The sequence below is a fragment of the Triplophysa dalaica genome, chromosome 25 (genome assembly GCF_015846415.1).
Source record: "Triplophysa dalaica isolate WHDGS20190420 chromosome 25, ASM1584641v1, whole genome shotgun sequence".
In the NCBI taxonomy this organism is placed as follows: Eukaryota; Metazoa; Chordata; class Actinopteri; order Cypriniformes; family Nemacheilidae; genus Triplophysa; species Triplophysa dalaica.
In genome coordinates this window covers 15,243,954-15,263,712 of record NC_079566.1, presented here as the reverse complement: position 1 = coordinate 15,263,712, position 19,759 = coordinate 15,243,954, and the positions used below count along the sequence as shown (strand labels likewise).

Genomic DNA, 19,759 nt, shown 5'->3' with positions numbered 1-19,759 from the left:
GTTGATCACGCGTCAGCGCGTGTATGTGTGCGTATGCATGTGTGCCCGTACGCTTCTGCTCTCTCGGTGTATTTTGCGTTTCACAACATCTAACACGGGATCGTGAACGTTTTGGGCATCGCAGTTTAAACGTTAAACTATTCTTTAAAAAAAGAACCCGTTTAAGACAATAAAACAATTATTTGTATGACCTACTGCAGTCCTACAGGAGAAACTCTAGGCTGACTGGGGGGAGGAGCTTTTACACTAAACTGAGGGTAAATCACATGGGTCAGGAGGAGAAGCATGGTATACAGTGTGAGGAGGAGGTAAAGTTAAACCGGCGCCGTTTACGCACGGTGGAGAGCGCTGTTGCGCAACGATGCGCAGCCATCCAGAAGATGCGCATTGTCCCTGGCGTATGGAGATCAGTTCTGGGGGAACTAGTTTAAGGCTCTTGTGTTCATTTCCACTGTTGAGGATCTAAATCTGCTTTGGTTTGTCTCGAAAAACATGGAGTGACGCGTTGAACAGGGGCTTCGTATATTTTTGCGCACCTGTCAGGAAGGATGCCCGAGCGAAGATGTGCAACAGTCGGAAGATCATCTGGAGTTTGTTGTTTCTGTCGGTTCTGGAGATAGGACTCGGGGTGTCCAGCGTCGTTCTGGGCGCGGTGGGCATCTGGCGGGTTAAAGCGGAGCACAAACCCCAACAGGGCGACGCATCTCCGGTATGGAGCGGAGCGTGTGTACGTCTGACTTTTTAGTCTTCTTCCGGCATAAATAATTAAACAGCTCTTAACGACATCAATACAACCCAAAACTCTCAGAAAAGTGTTTTAGCAAAGCATTTTCTTATTTCAAACACCACAACATTAATCCGACATAGAGCTGTATGTCTCCTTATCGTTCATAACTTTGTATGACTTTAAAATATGGACTGAATGTATACGTCTCTTACGGATAAACACAACAAAATATCATAAAAGGCTTATTAGCTTCTTTCAAAGTGATTTATGAATGTAGGTTTTTAGATTAAATTGCATTAGAAAGTTGTTGTAATGTTTTTCTAAGGATTTATTCAGTTAATGTTTAAAAGGTGATGTAATAATGTTACTATCAAATATGACTGATCACCTCTCATATTTTCTACTCTTATAGTTTCTTATCTGTGGATTGTGTGGCATGCTGTGTGCACGGAAGAGAACAGGACTGATTGTGAGTACACACAATTGTTTACTCTACACAAACACACATATCTGTACTGTACACTCTACTGTACCATCACCAGCACAACCTGGTGTCGTCAAACACACACTGTCACCCCTCGTACACAAACACAACCTGTCAGCAAACAATCACAACAACGGGCATATTTCATTCTTATTTAAGTCTGTAAAAGCTCAGTTTCCAATGTAATTGCATTTGGAACAGAAACTGTTTGTTTTGGCATGTGATCTTGTGATGCACACGTCCACATCATGTGCCTGAGAGTATGTATTTGTAAATATCTCGGGATACATCACTTGTGAGATGAGTGGAGATTGAATTAACCAGCGTGGAGTGGAGAGAGACGGCCCAGTGGAGGCGGTTAATAACAAATCAATACTGAAGTGAAACTTTAGTCTGAGAGCATTCAGCAGTCTCCTGTTCCATTCTCTGCAATCTCGCCTTGTCTCATTTCATATCAGTCCCTCCTTCCACACTTCCTGTTCACTTGCTTGTTTACAAGCATGTACCGTTTCCCCACATGCAGTTCGGTCGACCCTCCCCTCGCCTGTCATGTTTCCATATTCTATTATATAGCTGAAAGAAGCGTATAGCCTGATAGTTCCCGACATGAATGATAAGAGACCCTTGAACACTTAAGCATCTTGTCCGTAAATCACATTACTGCACTCTTCAGTGGTCTCCGCAGACAATCTCAGCAGCGTTCACGTTGTTAATCAAACGATGTAGTAAATTGCAGCTTGTTCACATGTAGTGTTTGTAAAAGTGTGTTTGGCTATTCCTCTTTAGTTTGTGTGACAAAATGTCGACTGTGTTACGAAAGGAATTCTAGTGTGCCACACAGGGACAGTCCACCCAAAAATAAAAAATCTGTCATCATTTCCTCAACACTGTGGGAAGATATTTTGAGAAATGTCTCTGTGGAACTTGTGTTCACACTACGGAAGTCAACGGAGTTCAGTGTTGTTTGGCTACCATCATTTCTCAAAATATCTTCTCTTGTGTCCTGCGGAAGAAAGAAAGTTATTCCGGTTTGAAATGACATAGAGGCGAGTAAATAACGAATGTTGTCTCTACTATAATTTGAGGTTAGATCTGTCCTGGAGTGTTGAGGGGGCAGTTTTTATTCGGCGGATCAAGTCACCGTCTGGCTGGCGTGAACGATTACAAAATCAAAGAGCAGCACAATCCATTCTCCAAGAACACGAAGGTCTTGTCATCCTACCCTCTATACAGTAATCCTGCTGTGCTGTGCGCTTCTCGCTGAATATTTTTTGACCTTTTAGAAGCACCTTAGCAACTGCATGGCAACCACCCACGACATCCTGGCAGCGGTACAGCAATGCTCTGGCAACAAATGCAATACTACATTTTATCTAATATCTCTTAAGAAAATGATCTCTTTATATCTCAATTGTTTCTTCTAGACATCAATGAGATTAAATGGAGAGCAAATGTAAACATTTGCTGAAGTTTCTTTTGCATCTCATATATTTCTCCTGAGGATAAGAGTCAGAAATCTCACAAATGTCTCCGTCATTTAGGCCCTGCTCCAGATATGAGTTGAAAGGTGGGCCAAGTGACTTTCCAGGTGGGCTGGGGGGGTAACTATATATATATCATTAACTATAAACAAACTATTTACAAATTAAGTATTTTTGAATTAATCCTACTATTAGTATTAGTAGTAATATTGTATAACATTTTTATTTTAACATTCCTATGTATATATTTAGGCTACTTTTTTAACATTTACAATTATTTTACATTTTAAAATTTGGTTATTTAAGATTAGATGAGGGGGGCACGGTGGCTTAGTGGTTATCACGTTCGCCTCACACCTCCAGGGTTGGGGGTTCGATTCCCGCTTCCAGCTTGTGTGTGTGGAGTTTGCATGTTCTCCCCGTGCCTCGGGGGTTTCCTCCGGGTACTCCGGTTTCCTCCCCTGGTCCAAAGACATGCATGGTAGGTTGATTGGCATCTCTGGAAAAATTGTCCGTAGGGCGTGAGTGTGTGAGTGAATGAGTGAGTGTGTGTGCCCTGCGATGGGTTGGCACTCCATCCAGGGTGTATCCTGCCTTGATGCCCGATGACTCCTGAGATAGGCGCAGGCTCCCCGTGACCTGAGGTAGTTCGGATAAGCGGTAGAAAATGGAATGGAATGGAAAGATTAGATGAAAACATAAAACAAGCTATTCATATCACTACAGAATATTCACAGCATTAACTTTCTGCTCCTTTTAGAGAATTCTGTCACAAACTCATCCATATCCAGTCCATGTTATTGCTTCTCATGAAGCGTTATTCGGCGGAATGATGTCAGAACCGCTAATATTTGATATACAGGCTGTTTAATTAGGCTATTCATGACAGCTATGATTCGTTCTTATTACAATTTAAATAAACCTTTAAGATCATCATGTTCCTTTTCTTCTGCATTAAGCCCCCCGTGGAGCCGGGACTGCTGTCATTGGGTGTCAACAATTCGCTGCAATCAAAAGTCGATATTATTGAAGATCTCAATATAAACTCAAACTGGTCTCATCAAAATTATTTAACCTCCATAATACATTTATTTTACACCTCCATACTCGTCATGGGTTTCAACGATCACGCTCTCATTTGTCTCTACTGCAAGCAATTTTAGGAGAAACATCTGAGACTAAGGTGATACCTAAAATAAAACGAAATGCGAACGTGATGAGAGAGATGTTTCATTCATGTGATAATTGCAGATTGAGATCTCTGCTGAAACTAGAGTGAGAGACACTCGTGAGATTAAAAAAATAAATTTTTCTATGTGCGCTCCATGTAATCTCGTTGCTGTCTCCTGCTGTATTACAGAGGCCCTGTTTGTAATATTTCTTTCCTTGGCATACACCAACAACATACCTCTCTGTCTTTCAGATGATTGCGTTTTCCTCCTGCTGTATCTGTGGTTTAATCGGGGGAATCCTGAACTTTCAGTTTGTCCGTGCGCTGCTGAAGCGGCAGGACGCCATGCGCTCTCTTCATCTGGCCATCATGTCTCTGGCGTGTCTCGGGATCAGCAGCTGCACGCTGTCCACCTGGCTGACCTGCAGGCTGGCCAGCAGCGAGCAGCAGCGCATGTTCCTGGAGAGAGAACATTCACTGCATCACTCTCACGAAATGGCAGAGAAGGTACGCCTGGAGCCGGTATGTGTTCTGCGTGCAAAATGAACATTTGTCTTCTTAACCATAGTAACAATTTTTCATATTGATTCAGTAATTTATTATGTGGTGACATTTATTTTTTAGCTTGACGGCTATTGCGTCTTTGTTTTCAGGAGGTTTTGGATAACACCAGTAACGGCATCTCGCAAATCTCCTTCAACGGACTGAGCGCATCCCCGTGAGCACACTCCCCACACACTCCTAACAGCACAGTTCTTCCATCTGATTGGCTGGGACAAGCTGACGGTTCTACATTCGGATTGGCTGAGCATGCGGACCGTTCTTTTGATTGGCATAGGCAGGCTGACAGCAGTGACAGGATATCCTGTGCATGTGTATGTTCAGAGAGCCAATAGGTGAGATAACAGTACTGATTGGACAGGTGACACCTGGTGACCTCAGCAGATATCAGTACTGAAGTATTTGATAACCAGCGTACAGAAAACAGACTATTTCTATTGAGTACAATAGACAAATAAGCATGCTCTCTCTCTCTCTCTCTCTCTCTCTCTCTTGATATCTAGATAAAGGGAATGTTGAATCTGAAATTGTAATCCTGATATTGTACTGTATGGTATACTGAATGCATTTATCCTGACCGTAAAAAGTGCACACTTTAAAATGCCTGTATAGACATTCATTCATTTACAGTATTTTTATATAGAGGCTTCGTATTGAAATTAAATAAATTTGTCAAATATAACTTGTGTTTCAAATCATTTCATCACATCTAGGGCACGTTCAAGCTCAAACTGTGTGCAACAGGGTTAAGATGCGTTATCTCTCACAAATGTGTCCACTGCAGCTCGGTATACGCAACAATTAGATATTAGAAGACTTTTATTTTGAAGTATTCGACACATATTTATACCTATAATTCTTTACGAAAAAAAAGAACATACACAACCAACTCGGAATCATGAGATCGGAAGTGTGAATTATCCAATTGCAGAGAGCACTTAATTAGTCCCAAATTGCATTTAAATAGTACACTTAACGTGTGCTTGTGTTAGTACTCACTAAATAAAGTAGGCTATACTTAAAACATAGATCTACTTGAATTTTCGTTACATCTTTCAAAAATCATTCATCTTCCTGAATGGAGAGAATTATCATTTTTTACAATAATATTTTATATTGTTGTAATATTTTGAATTATTTTGGTGCGGTTTTTTTTTAAAGAAAATTTAGAAAACAAAATAAAAGGCGTCGTGTTTGCAAGCTACACCGCGCGTCTAGACTCGGTGTGGTAAGGACACTTATACAGACGTTTGCGGTTATGCTGCCATATTTATAGTTAGTAATAAAATTATAGTGTGAATTGTGTTCACTTATTTATAAACGAGGATATAGCTGGAATCTCACCGAACGCCAGCGGTTGTGATGGTGTAGTTCCGCTCTGCTCCGCTGGGTGTCGCACGTCACGGCCTGTGCCTCGCATCCAAGCTCACGAGTAAACGCACCACGTGTTCCTCCGCGAGCGCGTTCGGCATGGCGAACTGGTCACAAGAAGACGGAGCGACAAAACCAGTGACAAACCCCACAAATGTGTCCAGCGAGCGACAAACCCACGGCGGAGAAGCTCCCGCGGTCCCGTGTCTGATTCCGTCGTTCGCGGAAGCGGTGACGTTGCTGAGTTCGCGGTACTCGTGTCTCGTGCTAGACACGCACCGCAGGCACGTACTGTTGCCTCCCGCTTACCTGCGAAAGAAACGCACCGGGTTACAGGAGGAATTTGACTCGGAGTTGCTCAAATTCTCCCGCAGGTACAAATACCACAGAACACACAATATATCACGGTATCTTCTCGATAAATAACAAGCTCGTGCACTATCGTACTTTTAGATATATCATATTGATAATGACCGTGTTCATAAACATTGGAACTGGTATTTACTTCGAATAAAACCACGGTATTACACCATGGCATAGTCCATAATTCTCAATGGTCGTCAAACGTGGTAATACCGTGGAGCTCGTGATAATACCGTGGCACCAGGTCTACAAAATAGGCTATTACCAATGTCATCATTTTTTGTTGAATATAAAACAGTGACAGTCTACAAAACAATAGTTTCAGCAGAATTTTACAGCACACTAGTTTGATTTGTGGTTCTGTTACTTAAATTATGTTTTTGGGCTTTTTTCGTTAAATATTTGTGTGAATTTACTATCACATTATATGGACCGATGAGGGCACATGTGACGAAGTTCTTCCAGTTTTCGAATTGTTTTGGTTTACAAATGAAACGGACAGACTGTACTAGTTTTACGTTGCGAGTCTGGTTTTAACATCTTCTCTAACAGCCATTTATTCATCTGTGACGCAGTCTGAAAGGTGTTCCTATGGCGTACGACAATATCAAGATCGTAGGACAGCATGGAGACATTTATGACGATCAAGGATTCATCCACCTCGACGTTGAAGCATCGTTTGTCATCTTCAAGCCGAAGAAGGGATCAAAGCTTGTGGTATGTTCTACATGTACTGTGCGTTGTTATAAAACTGTTCTTGATTTCTTCATGATCTGACTGGTTTTTGTTGTTTCTCTCAGGGTGTCATTAATAAAATCGCGGTGGGTCACCTGGGCTGTCTGGTCCACGGCTGCTTTAACGCATGTGTGATGAAGCCCAGTCAGCTGACCCCTGAGCAGTGGAGGGATTGTGGGCTGCGTGCCGGAGAGAGTGTGGAGTTTGAGGTTTTTCAGCTGGATTCGGATTGTGCAGGTGTTCTGATCATCCGAGGACGGCTGGAGAAATCCAGGTTTGTGTTTGAGACATCTTGACAAAGTCATGTTCGCTGTTTACCAGACTGCTCCAAATAGCTTTCCAAGATGTTGCTGTGAGATTCCTTGCTTGTTGATTTATTTCAGGGTGCAAGAGCTCTTAGCTCAACCACAGCAAACTGAAGCCTCTGTGAACCTGCCGGCAGAACCTGAAAACACGGAAGATACAACTGACAGTCCAAAACACAAGAAGAAAAAGAAGAAGAAAGATAAGCGCGAGAATAAGGCCACTTCTGAAGATTCTGTCGATGACAGCGGCCTGTCGCAGACATGTGACAACCATGAACCGAATGTGAACGAGACTGAGTTGGACTTAGAGTCGAGTAAACCGCACAAAAAGAAAAAGAAAGATAAGCGTGAGAAGCAGGCCACGTCTGAAGATTCTGTGGATGAAGGCGGTCTGTCACAAACGTGCAACGTCCACGAACCAGATGTGGACGGGATGGAGGTGGACACCAATTCTAACAGTCTGCACAAAAAGAAAAAGAAGAAAGATAAGAGGAAAGATTCGGATGAGGTGTCGCCGCCTTCAGACCTGCGGGCGAGATATTTTATTGACAAGACCAGCAGAAAGAGACCGGCGGCAGACCAGATAGAGGACCATTCTGAAACCACTCGGTTAAAAAAGAAGAAAAATGGACTATAAAGAATGATTGTCTATGAAATCCCCTTGAGGTTATGTGTGATGAATATATACACAATATAATAAAGTTTATATTCAACAAATATAAGGAATATTTGTGTTTATTTTGTTTGACCTGAAGATGTAACGATTGCCGGTTATGATAACGTCCAACGGTTAGTAATATCTTTAGTTATCTTTAAACCGTACCAACTTATCGTTGCAACGGTCACTACTGTCCAGCATCATCCAAAGTTTGCAACATCACAACAGATGCATTATGAAATGTGTTTTGTTCATTTATGTTGGGAGTGCAAAATTAACAATCAGGATGTTCTTGATATTAGACATACATATTCAACCTCGTTAATCTCACGTTTATTTGTGATCACAGGGCTTTTAGTCCAAAAGTGTGCATGTTTGGGGAAGTATATACTGGAGCACGTTTTTTCATCTAATCTGTTTTAAAGCTCCATCCAACTCACTCTGTTTCTTTGGCGACCACTCTTATGACTGCAGGTGTCTCCTGGGTCCTAAAGTACACCCGGTTCTCCTCGACACATGCAGAAAGATACATTTCTGATTTGTGTTAGTGTGTAGCTTGTTTTCAAACTAAACATGGACAACTTTTACGGCCCCGTTGTGCTAGGATTATTATTAATTTTATTCATTTGATGTTTATGAAAGCAAAATGTGTTTTTAACTTCAATATAAAACTTGGTATCAGTACTTTTTGGACATTTCCAGCGCATTTGAACAAAACCGTGATAATACTGATAACCATGATAATTGTGTTCACTTTAATAATGATGTGAAACTGTCATACCGTGACATACCGGAAGAGGGCGGTATGTGTTTAAAAATTCCAACAACGCCTGCTGAAGACTTGATTTCAGCTTTATACAAGGATGTCAAAAAAGCCTCATTTGATGACAATGTGATTCTGGCTATAATGTGGTTAGCAAAGCAAACTTTTACAACTTTTTTAGAAAGTTGAAATTAAAAGCCGTAATAGTGTGAAAATTAAAAATGTTCAATAAAGGATTCATTTAGCAATAATAATAATCAGAATAGATATTTTCTAGTGTTGAAGCATTTATATAAAGCATGCTGAGCAGTCACATGTGTGTTTCTCAATATGTCTTCAAACATGTCTCATCCGATTAGAATTCATAGCAGGAAACATAATGTTTTTTGACAATTTAATTTAGTGTTTCAATTCAATCTGCAATAAAAACAGCAACATTTTTAGTGTTAATAAATAACTACAATTGAATTAATAGTAGTCTAATTTTGATAACACAGAAGACATTTGCCCTGCGGGTGTACAATTTCTTCATTTGGGAACATTGTTGTTGGTGTACAATGTCTATTTTTACATGCTCAGGAAGCACAGTCAGGTTTCCAAACTTGGTACTTTTCTGTCATAAATTAAATAAGCTTTTGGCAGAATGTAACCCTGTTTTTTTAGCTTTGTGGCTGAGATTTTGTGAGTTATGTGACTGTATGTGCAGAAAACCTATTTTTAACCATTGACCATCATTTTATGTCCAGTCCTATTTATTCTTAACCACATTAGTAATTACTTGAAGACGCTAAACATGTCCTAATGCAAGTCCTGAAACAGGAAATGACATCACAGTGTCTCATCACCCACATGATGGTCTCAGCGCTTCCATGAAATTTGTGAATACTGGTAAACAAATCTGTTGTTACTCAATGTGTCTGATTGTTTATTTCCAGTAAAGTTCTGGACTGCTGGGAATGGATTTTGAAGACCTGGAGGTTTGTGTGGGAAATCTCTCCTGGCCTGTGAGTAACTCTGTATCAGGGGAAAAGTGTACGAACACAAGTACAGTAAATCACAGATCTTTTCTGAAAGTGTCTGAGGTCTTCAGCCAGATCAGATCTTCGAACACACACACAGATCTTCTTCATCACGCAAACGTCCAGCTCGTGTGAGTGTGAAGATCTAAACCTGGATTCTGTTCAGTTTCGTGTCAGCTGCGATCACGAGCAGACTGATACATTTTGCTTTTCTTTTGCCCCTTTTGTTCTAAAGACAAAATGAGACTTCTCACAACGTCAGAGGAGTTTGGATCCTCATCTTTCAGAGAGCGCCGTGGGAGGTGTCGGCTCGGATCCGGGCCAGACCTGCTCATAGTCCGAATGGTTCTCACTTTTATTTTTATGGCAGGGGAACGGTGCGATTCAGTGGGAGGGAGAGAATATGACATTTTGTCAGTTTTATTAGACCTTCACCTCTGATAAGTGGCCCTCACGCTTCAGGTAAATTATGTTTGAGGTTATGTGGGGTGCGAGACGAGCTGAAGTTCTTGGTGAGAGTCGTTCCGATTCTCCCAATGTCAAACGAAAAACACCGATAACATTCCAGATAGTGAATAAATACAAAGATTTTCAGGCTGGTCAACATGATAAGATTTAGGTCTAAGAGCACAACCCAAATTCTCTTTCGATGGCTCAGATTGACTGTACATGTTAGTCATTTTCCCCCCGAATATAAGTCAAATCGTCACGATCGTAACAAGTTTCTATATGACATTTTTGTCAAAATTGAGTTATTCACATATTCTTATTCCATCCACAACTTATTTACATTAGAGTATGGGATGTTTTTCATTCTCTACGTTGTGTGCATTTTGGGACTTTTTTAGAAAGCAAGATTCTTAAACAAAATTGATCTAATAGAAAAGAAGTGGTGCGCACATACTAAAAAGTAATACAAAGTGATGTTGATACATTAAAAGTTACATCCAACTGTATTTGTGTGTGCTATGTGCAATGTTTTGTTTGCTTTTTAGAGTATTGTGTCCTTAATTTAGAAACATGCCAAGTCCAAACTCTGTTGAAATCAGCTTAAGCACTTTTCTAGTGGAGTGCCAGTTGTATTGCTGCATATATAGAGTTTCATTTTAAATGACTTAAATGTGAGCTAACTATGTAGACGGCGAGGCACCTGACTGAGTTTTGGAACCATATCTTTTTTAAGCACAGATTGCATTTTGTACCATAAAAATCCCACAGACTGGAGACAGAGTTTTCTTTGAGCCGCTGCCAAACGCTAAAGATATTTGTCTTAACTCTCACTTCATATTGTCTTAGGTGTTTTAATTTCCTGGCAGAAATCCCTATTTCCTGATGAGCTTAATTGATATTAAAAGCCCTGGCTGTCAGAAATCTGCACCGTATAGCTGATGCTGACCCAGAATAACCTTATGGACACGCAGCAGCCTCACGCTCGGGTCACACCGGGCCGTTCGGTACCTACAGTATATGGAACGGCTGAGTCATCAGATGAGCACAGACTAAACCAAACCCATCTCCGCTCATTTCTCTTGGGTCTCAACAGAGACGGCAGTGTTTTGGATCAAGCTCGTGTTTACTGCCGCTCGATTGGGTTGGAGGGTTTCTTTATACCTCAGCATGATCTTGTGTTTGATGTTGGTTTACAGAGTGCTGGCATCCTCGGGGGGCGAGAGGAAGTGACCTCATTCTTCAGCATGAGACACCTCTTCATTGTTCATCTGTGTTGTGGACCAATTTCTTATCTTTAAAGTTTATTGTTGTGAAAAGTATTTGGGATTTCTATAAAAAAACTACAAAATGTTACAGTAAGATGGTAGTTAATCAAATTCCCAAAAATGAAAATTTCATTATTTACTCCCTCATGTCATTTCAAGCCTGTTTGAGTTTCTTCTTCAAAATCAGAACACAAAAGAAGATCTTTAGAAGAATGTTGATAACCAAACAACACCGAAACTCATTGACTTCCACTGTATGAACACTCAGACATTTCTCAAGACATCTTCTTTTCTAAAAGACATCCATTAACCAGCAGCAGATACCTTTCGAGTAGATTTTGCGAATAATAATAAAAACGAAATGAGGGTTGAGATCAGTCTAACTCCGTTCTCTGTCATCTTCTCCATTGAAGTGTCTCTCCGTCTGATATTCTTCAGTTTTATGACTTGCGAAGATTTCAAAGACAGCCCGCTGCCAACTAAAGTGACAGAAGACAGATATGATGCCTGGAGCTGAGATTTATGTCCGTCTAGAGAGAAGACAGATGAGAGTGGAGAGACGATGGTTTGGAGAGACGCTGGACGGGTTCTGGAGAAGCGTCGCTGGTTTCCGGGCTCTGCCGCGGGGATGAACGTGCTAATTGGTTCTGGCTCTCTCTATGTATCCTGTGTCAAAGTTTCCATTCGGATGGGCTTTGAACCACACACATGAAAGCAGCAGGGATTTATGGGAAGCGTTCGTCGGCGGGTCCAGACGCACGGACACGCCCCCTCGCACCTCGTCGGCCCACCGCTGAGAACCTCCCTCGCTGATTAGTGATTTGTAAGCGGTTCTGCTCTGCCTTTCCAAACTCTCAGCACTGGAAAGATCAGAAAGACCCAAAAAACACTTAAGCATTCTAACAGCCTGTCCTGCCCGGTGCAGAACGCCTCATATCTTGGCCTAAAAGGTAGGATTGAATCATATCAAAGGCGTTTCTCTGGGGTCGCTGACATCCATGAAATCTTTTTACGGCTTTTTCAAAGGCATTTCTTGGAAATTTATGGGCCTGTTGGCACCTCTGCTTTTTTACTTGCGCACTTGAACGCAGATCTTCCCAGATGAGTTCAGAATCTTTAGTTTTAGTATAAAACATCTCATTATTATTTGGAAACTGTTTCGGTAACCGCATACTGAGCTTTCAGCATTTTTGAAACCCCAAAACCACAATTTGAAGTCATTGCTGTGTGTCTGTTGATGGTCATTCACAAGAGGGTGTAAATGTGCTGTTACATACGTGTGAAATGACCTGGAAGATCGCTTGCCCGAATTACATGGTTACATGGTTTTAAAACTCATCTCCAAAGTATAACTTTACTTTTGAAATGATGAAGAAACTCTTTTTAATATGTATTATTAGTTATATGTTTGCAAAACCCAGTGACAAAGGGTGGCTAATAATAATACAAATCCTGAAATATGGAGATATGAGGTTTCAGGACAGGAGCGACATTAAAGTCAACTGCTTTCATTCATGTTAAAGACTTAAAATTTATTTTTAATCGTTTTTTTTCTTTTTCTTTTGCTCTCGACAGGTTCTATGTGATGGTTCTTCAGCGGAAGACGAAATGAAACATATAAGAACATTGGAATTATTGGAACAACATTATGGGTTAGTAGGCTAAACATGTTCCTTATTTGGTAACACTTTTAACACAAAAGCATTTATAAATGTGTTATAAAGCACTTATAACGGCATAAATAAAAAGGGGGATTTTAATGAAGTACCTGCAAAATAGTAAACCTTTTTAACTATTTAAACTATTTATCAATCATTAATAAACACATTTACAAATGCTTTATAAAGGGAACCTTAATGTAAAGTGTCACACTTTCTTTTTTGTATCTTTTTCTCTCATCGCTGCTGCTTTATTCTGTCATTTGCCAGGGTTTGGTCGGGTTCACATGTCCTGGGATTTAAACCGCAGTGACATGCGGTATTTCCTGCGACTTTGGTATGTGTGGTTGTGTGTGTGTGTCAGCATTCTGACACACATCTGACTGGTACAAAAACATTTGAAATGTGTGTCATTTCAAAATAATCCTGCTTACAACGTTACATAAATATCATCCTGGTCTGTACCTACCACAGTCTCTCCGAGTGATGACAGAAAATAAACAGCCAGCGGGAGAGAGCCGTGACTGGACTGTTTTGTTTCTCGATCTGGTCACAGTTGTTTTATTTTTGCTATAGGGTTTGTTGATGTTTCCCCCTTTTCCGATGAGCTTTTAATGTGCGCTTTTCTCTCAAAGGGCCCGGCCGCAGTTTTAGGGGACCGTTTCCGTCTCTTGTACCTCTGCCAGCTCGGCTAGATTAATTGGCTCTTCTTATCGGCAGGGCTTCAATGGCTTTAAAGTCTAGACTGACTGAGCTTAGTTGTGTCAAAAGTTACATTTGCTTTGTGAACAAAACGTCAGTGTGATTGTCCTCTGATATTCTGCCACACGGGGCGCTGTGTCATAAGAATGAAAATGAGTGATATCTCAATTATCTTTGTAGAAATTTCAGTGTGAACAAACAGAGAGTGATGTAAACTCTTGCTTAAAATCACATCTGCATCTCAGAAATCTTCACACAGAAAAAACAGAAGAGATCAGGTCTGCCATCACACGTCAATGTTACTGAAGATCTCAATATAACCTCAAACGTTTCTCATCAAATGTATTGGGGACGTGACTCTACTTTCTGCTCATGTTTGCAGCTGTGGGAGTGTTTCTGAGGAGGTGAACGGGAGCGTCTCTGAAGGAGTGGATGATTTATCCGCGTTGCTCCGACAAGTATGTGTGCAGTCTCAGGAGGAGAATGGAGGAATTCCTGCTCTCGTGGAGATATACACCAGGCCAGAGGTTCTTCAACCCTTCATCCATTAGAGATGATTTACCGTAACACTTGAAGTTTCCTTCTGTGTTACCCGACCGACCTGTTACGAGCACAGCTGCATTCATGTCCATCTTATTGAAGAATGTAATGTATGGGCAATATTTCTCCTGATAAATTGAGATTAAGCGCATGTTCGGTTCAAGGTGTTGGCTTTGGTTTCTCCTCTAGACATATGGAAATGTTCCAAGGGAAAGGAAAATCACACATGAGAATATTTCAATTAATTCTCTTAGACATCAATGAGATCAAACTGAGAACAAATAGAATGAGCTCAGGTTTGTCAAGTCTGCGATCAAAATTCAATATTATTAAACATTTCTCGTCACATTTACTCAAATCCAGATTATTTGACCTCTAAAATCTTCATTCGTTTTACACCTCCGTACTCATTTCATAAAATTTTATACCTCCTGAAAGGAATTTCATGAGAAACATATGAGACCGATACTTGAATGAAAAAGAAGTCAGAACAGAGAATTTTTTTTCCTCTGGTCACATACACAGAATGTGAGTGTTGGTGTGTTGACGGGCTCCGCTGACACTTCTGTTTTCTCCATTTCTCTCTCACCCCTCATGGACGGAGACGTCATGCTGTGAAAGACACTCCTGGGAGAGACGGCCCCGTGCTGGTATACAATAAATAACTTTTCCACCGCTGCTAAAGATTTCAGCCGATAGATTGTTTTATATTCCAGCCATCAGATTTCAAACAAAACCCTGAAAACCTAAAAAATGGTGACGGGGAATGCTCTCAATATATGAGATTCTGAAAAAATAAAAGACAAAACATATGACGTCAACTCCGTTCATATTTTTTCATAACCTTAACGGCTGACCTCTGCGGGGTCACGACCTCACGCTGAAACTCAATTCTGTGCTGTTGACGTTCAGTATCAGGGGAACGCTTCTTGCATTGAGGTCCACCTAAAATAAAGCAGTGCGGCCCGCCAGCCATTCCAGCAAGTGTTCAGGCCGTCAAACCCACCAGTGAAGGTGCTGTTATGTAATATATCTAAAAGGAAACCTGTGCGGACGGATGAAGCTTGTTCCGATTCATTCCCCGACTATGCTTGCCGTTGGCTAGTTGTTGGGATTTTTGTGGTGCCTTTAAATATCGATGGTTTCCTTTGGTTTATTTTGCTGCGGTCGTCCTTACATTAATGCTGACATCATCCCGCGATCGAGCTGGGATGCAGACGGAGGCTGGGATTGCCTTACGGTTGGCACGCTGGCAGAGAGACGCTCGGCGACCTCACAGGACCCGTAATGACATCACCAGACGGGTCAGAGACGCAGGTGTTGTCCCGTCTGTGGTAATAGCCTCTCCAGACTTTAACCTCTGTCTCTGTGAAATGAATCCGTCCGCCCTGATTCTCATCCTCGTCTCCGATCCTCTGACCTCAAACACATCCGTCTATCACATTATCACACGCTAACAAACAGCTCACGGGCGTTTGCATGCTGTCGCTGTGTTGCTTTCGCTTACTAAAGTCATCTGGTGACATTAAAGAAAAAGCCTTTAATAACATTTATTAACCTTCATGTCATTTCAAACTGGTTTGACCCTCTTTATTATAAACACAAACAATATGAAAATACATACAGGTAGTGTTCATGAACTTATTCTTTTTAGACATGATTTAAATTTCTCTCTTTTTTATACAGAAAGGCATAGTGTGGCTTTAAAAGTGAGTAAATTTTTGTTATGTTATACATTCACTAGTCAAAGACGGCAGCGAAGTAAGACGTAAGGAGTGACATGAGAATGAATACATTATGATCTCTTTTCATCTCTATATTTCATTTTCACGTTTATAACTTTCTCCTAGTGTATTTATCATTGTGATCGAAACAAACATTAAGGATACAGAGAGCAACAAACCGGTTTAATGGGTGCCGTCTTTCATCTTTTAACGCTTGTCTCTTATGGTTCCTGTGCCAAACGCAGTTCAGGTCTTTGCTGCCGCTCTCATGTTCATCGAATGCTCCGCCATTCGGCCCCCTTTAAAATATCCAATGGAAAAACTTTGCTCGGCAGGAAAGCTTTTTTGGGCCTTTTCCCAAGGCCTGTGGTGGAGTTTTGAAGGGCCCAACGTTTTATGTGTTTGGAAAGCAAAAGAAATGAGGGTCACGGTCAGGTTCGGTACACCTGTGTAAGAAGTCATGGGGAGCCCGCGCTTCTGCTGCTGTGGCGCTATGTAAGAACAGGAAGTGCACGTCTGGACGAAAGGAAGTGATCATGGCGAGCTTCGTTTCAGAAACACACCTCAGGTGCGAGACGGCATGGCTTTGCTCTTGCTTTTCTTCATATGCACCAGTGAAAAAGCTTTCGTGAGAACATTTGCTCGTATCTTATAAAAACAGCAGAATGTCAGGTGATAAAATGTTTAATGAGGTGACATGTAAACTTTTACCCGGAGAGCCAAAAAGTAAACAAGCGCTCCTATCTGTGCTCTACAAAATAAATGCCTGTAAACGTTCTTCACACTCGCCTCGCCGAGGCTTTAATGGTGCCCATTTAAAGTTCTGAAAATAACCAGTTTGAGATGTTACCTAAAAGCAAATGATCAATATTGTGTTCTAGACTCGGGTCGGTACGGTTCTTGTCCAGTGTACAGAATTCTGGGACCAGACTGCGGTCGGCTGCTGTTCCTTCATACAAGCTCAGTTCAAAACACAACATTTTATTGTGAATGTTTTAGTTTAAGTTGTAACGGGTGAGTGGAAGCTGAGCCTGTTTCCTGACAGAAGTGTGATGTGAAACTCTGGCTTCTGCTTTAAAACCAAGAGGACATTTTTTATTGCTCAGTGCTCCAGAGTTTTGATGTTGAGTTCTCAGTTGTGTTTTGTTGAAGTCTCGTTTTTTTCTCCTAAAATTGCTTGCGAGAATGTAATTGTGAGTGTGACGGTGTAATTGAATGTAGATTGTAGAGGTCAAATAATCTGGATTTGGGTAATTTGATCAAATGGAGATCTTCAATAATATTGCCTATAGGGAATATTAAATAGAGACATTTGTGAGACTTCTGATTTAAGAAATATCTGAGAATATTTATTTATTTTGCTTCAAATCACATTAAAAATTATTATCTTGCTGAAAATACTTTGAAGAAAATTATGCAATACATGAATTATATTTTGTGAAATCACTTATTTCATGAACCCTTTAAGTAGAAACGTCCACTATTTACATTTCTCACAATAGGTTATGGAATCATTTTAAAAGGGGGTGGAGTCAGACCTGAGTGCGTGGCTCCGCCTCCTCACGTGGAATCTTTAGTATTTGTATTTTGTTATGTGTTTGTTAACGTTTTTCAGTGTGTGTGTTCTTTCCACCCTTCAGGGTTGAAGCTGTGAGCGTTTGACATAAATCTCTTTGTTAACTGCTTCAGTAATTGATCATTGTGAGATGTTGCCCTGGGCAGCGCAGAGTTAATACGGCCGATGAGATTAGTTAATAGTATTTACGAATAAAACCGAGAAATAATGCCACGGATATGTGTGCACTTTTACCCAGAACTAAAGCTTATTAATCTCTCTCTCTTCACATTTTCCCAGCGGAACGACTCCCATGATGCATCATGCCTTCCTCACCACAACACACGCATTAGTGCGGCCATTGATAAATCACCCCGTGTACGGTCGCGGCCATTCATTTCTGCCCGTCAGCAGTGTGAGGGCTGTGGCTTTGGGGGTTTGTGTTGGCAACAGGAGAGAGAGGGGGAGAGAGACGTGCGGTGAGGGTCTCTCCAAAAACAACAGTTCCTGATGGAGGGGCAAGGCCACCGGCTCCTGACAAACTGGCACGAGTCCCGGTTACATGAGCTCATGTGAAGGTCCACAGCTGGGAGAAGAAATAAAGCCAGAATGTTTCTCCTCCACCTGATCTTTTTTATCTCGGCACAAATATTGCCCCCTTCGCTTTCTTTTGTCTGTGCACCCACCGCCTCTGCGCCTGTCGTGAGACCGTCCCGGCCTCCTCTCGGCCTGCTAACTGAAGTCCCGCAGGTTTTCCAGAGAGGATGATGGAGAGCGTTTTAACGTCTCAGTTTGAGCACGATGCCAAACTCTCAGGGCTCGAAACCAAAAGAATGATATCTGGGGAGAAATTCAACTGGAGTTCCAAAAGACGTCAAGTTAAAACAGCGAGAGCTTTGATTTGTTATGAGCTCCTTGTAAACATCTCAGGATTGAGTCACGGATCCTCCAGAGGCTCTTTTTTGTGTGGGGTTTAATTAGAGAACGCAACATCATCCAAGTACAATTTGTTTCGTTTTTCAAGGTTGCCCGCATAAGCACTCCAGAGGTTTCATAAACAGTTGTAATAAATCATCCTTTTAAAGAAAGCATGACTGGTTACCTTGCCAGATTTTTCCAATTCTCCATTTTCCAAAATGCTATGAGTGGTTGTCAGGGTGATGCTTTGCGGTTGCTAAGTCTTAATGTGTTTTTGTGTGTGTGTGTAGCTTTAAAACATCTCTTGGGTTTTCCGGGGGTTTGAACGGTGATGAGTTACTGAAGCAAGTTAAGTTGAGGATTTGTCTGGTAGGGTGTAGGATCATTTTCCCAATTTTTCATGCTATTATTATTGGCCCAAGTTTAAAAGATCCACTACTCTGTCTCTAAAGTATTCTAGTGTGTGGATTAAATAATTAAATGAGTTATTTAGGTTATAGTCAACAGACATAAGTCTGACTACCTAAAGTGGCGTTTCTCAACGAGGGGGCCGAGGACCTCAACAAACTTCAAAGGCAGTTTCGAGAATTTAAATGAAAGATTTTATGCATGTTTTGTTGCTTTTATTGAAAAATGCATCTTTTTAGTTATGCCATTCTAGAATAATTTATTGGGTGTAAAAGTAGGCCACAATATTCTGTATTAATATGAAGGAATATTCCCTATTCATTTTTACAGATGTTTTCATGAAACACCCCAGTTGTTCCAAACACTGCAAAAAAGACAAACCTGCTGCAAAACTACTACAAAGTTTGTATTAGTCAAGGGTGCCCCAGAACTGTTTGCGTTCCTAAATTCTTTAAAATATCTCACTATGTGTTCAACAGAACAAAAATAATATACAATTTTTCTTTATGGTAGTCAATGGTGTCCCAGCCATGACAGTTGCTAACATTTTATCAAATATCTTTCTTTGTGTCCATTAGAACAGAGAAATTCATACAGGTTTGGAACAACGTGTGGGTGAGTTAATGGTCATAAAGTTTAAAGTCATAAATCAAGCTGTATTTCTCAAAGTTAAAAAAGTTCAAATCCCAGAGGGATGATCAATATTTATGGTGATTCTTGCATGTTTGGATGCTTGTCAAAAAATGTGCAACTGTTTTTCATGACCCTCCTGTCATCAGGTTTAGTGCACGAGGTGTTTTGTTTGCTATTGTCGGGTATTTCCCTGTTTTCTGGCCAATGGCAATGGAACTGTGGATAAAAGTCAAGCGGGGAATTTTGAGAGGTCTTAAGTTTGTTAACT

The 19,759-nt window shown here is 41.0% G+C and overlaps 2 protein-coding genes across 5 annotated transcripts; both read left to right on the top strand.

The window, feature by feature from the left end:
• Nucleotides 1-276: 276 nt before the first annotated feature.
• LOC130415778 (transmembrane protein 196) lies at nucleotides 277-5,022 on the top strand. 4 transcript variants are annotated; one of them, XM_056741714.1, is made up of 4 exons: nucleotides 277-709; nucleotides 1,140-1,196; nucleotides 4,116-4,370; nucleotides 4,517-5,022. In XM_056741714.1, exons 1-4 carry the CDS (start codon nucleotides 563-565, stop codon nucleotides 4,583-4,585), a joined length of 528 nt encoding a protein of 175 aa, XP_056597692.1. In that variant the 5' UTR covers nucleotides 277-562; the 3' UTR covers nucleotides 4,586-5,022. The 4 variants fall into 4 exon arrangements, with proteins under 4 accessions (XP_056597692.1, XP_056597690.1, XP_056597689.1 ...); XM_056741712.1 differs by having other exon boundaries at nucleotides 4,116-4,385; XM_056741711.1 differs by having other exon boundaries at nucleotides 277-727.
• A 713-nt stretch (nucleotides 5,023-5,735) lies between these two features.
• polr1f (RNA polymerase I subunit F) lies at nucleotides 5,736-7,920 on the top strand. Its single transcript, XM_056741537.1, has 4 exons — nucleotides 5,736-6,169; nucleotides 6,734-6,875; nucleotides 6,959-7,167; nucleotides 7,277-7,920. The coding sequence occupies exons 1-4, from the start codon at nucleotides 5,895-5,897 to the stop codon at nucleotides 7,833-7,835; spliced, it is 1,185 nt and encodes a 394-aa protein (XP_056597515.1). The 5' UTR covers nucleotides 5,736-5,894; the 3' UTR covers nucleotides 7,836-7,920.
• The last annotated feature ends 11,839 nt before the right edge of the window (nucleotides 7,921-19,759 follow it).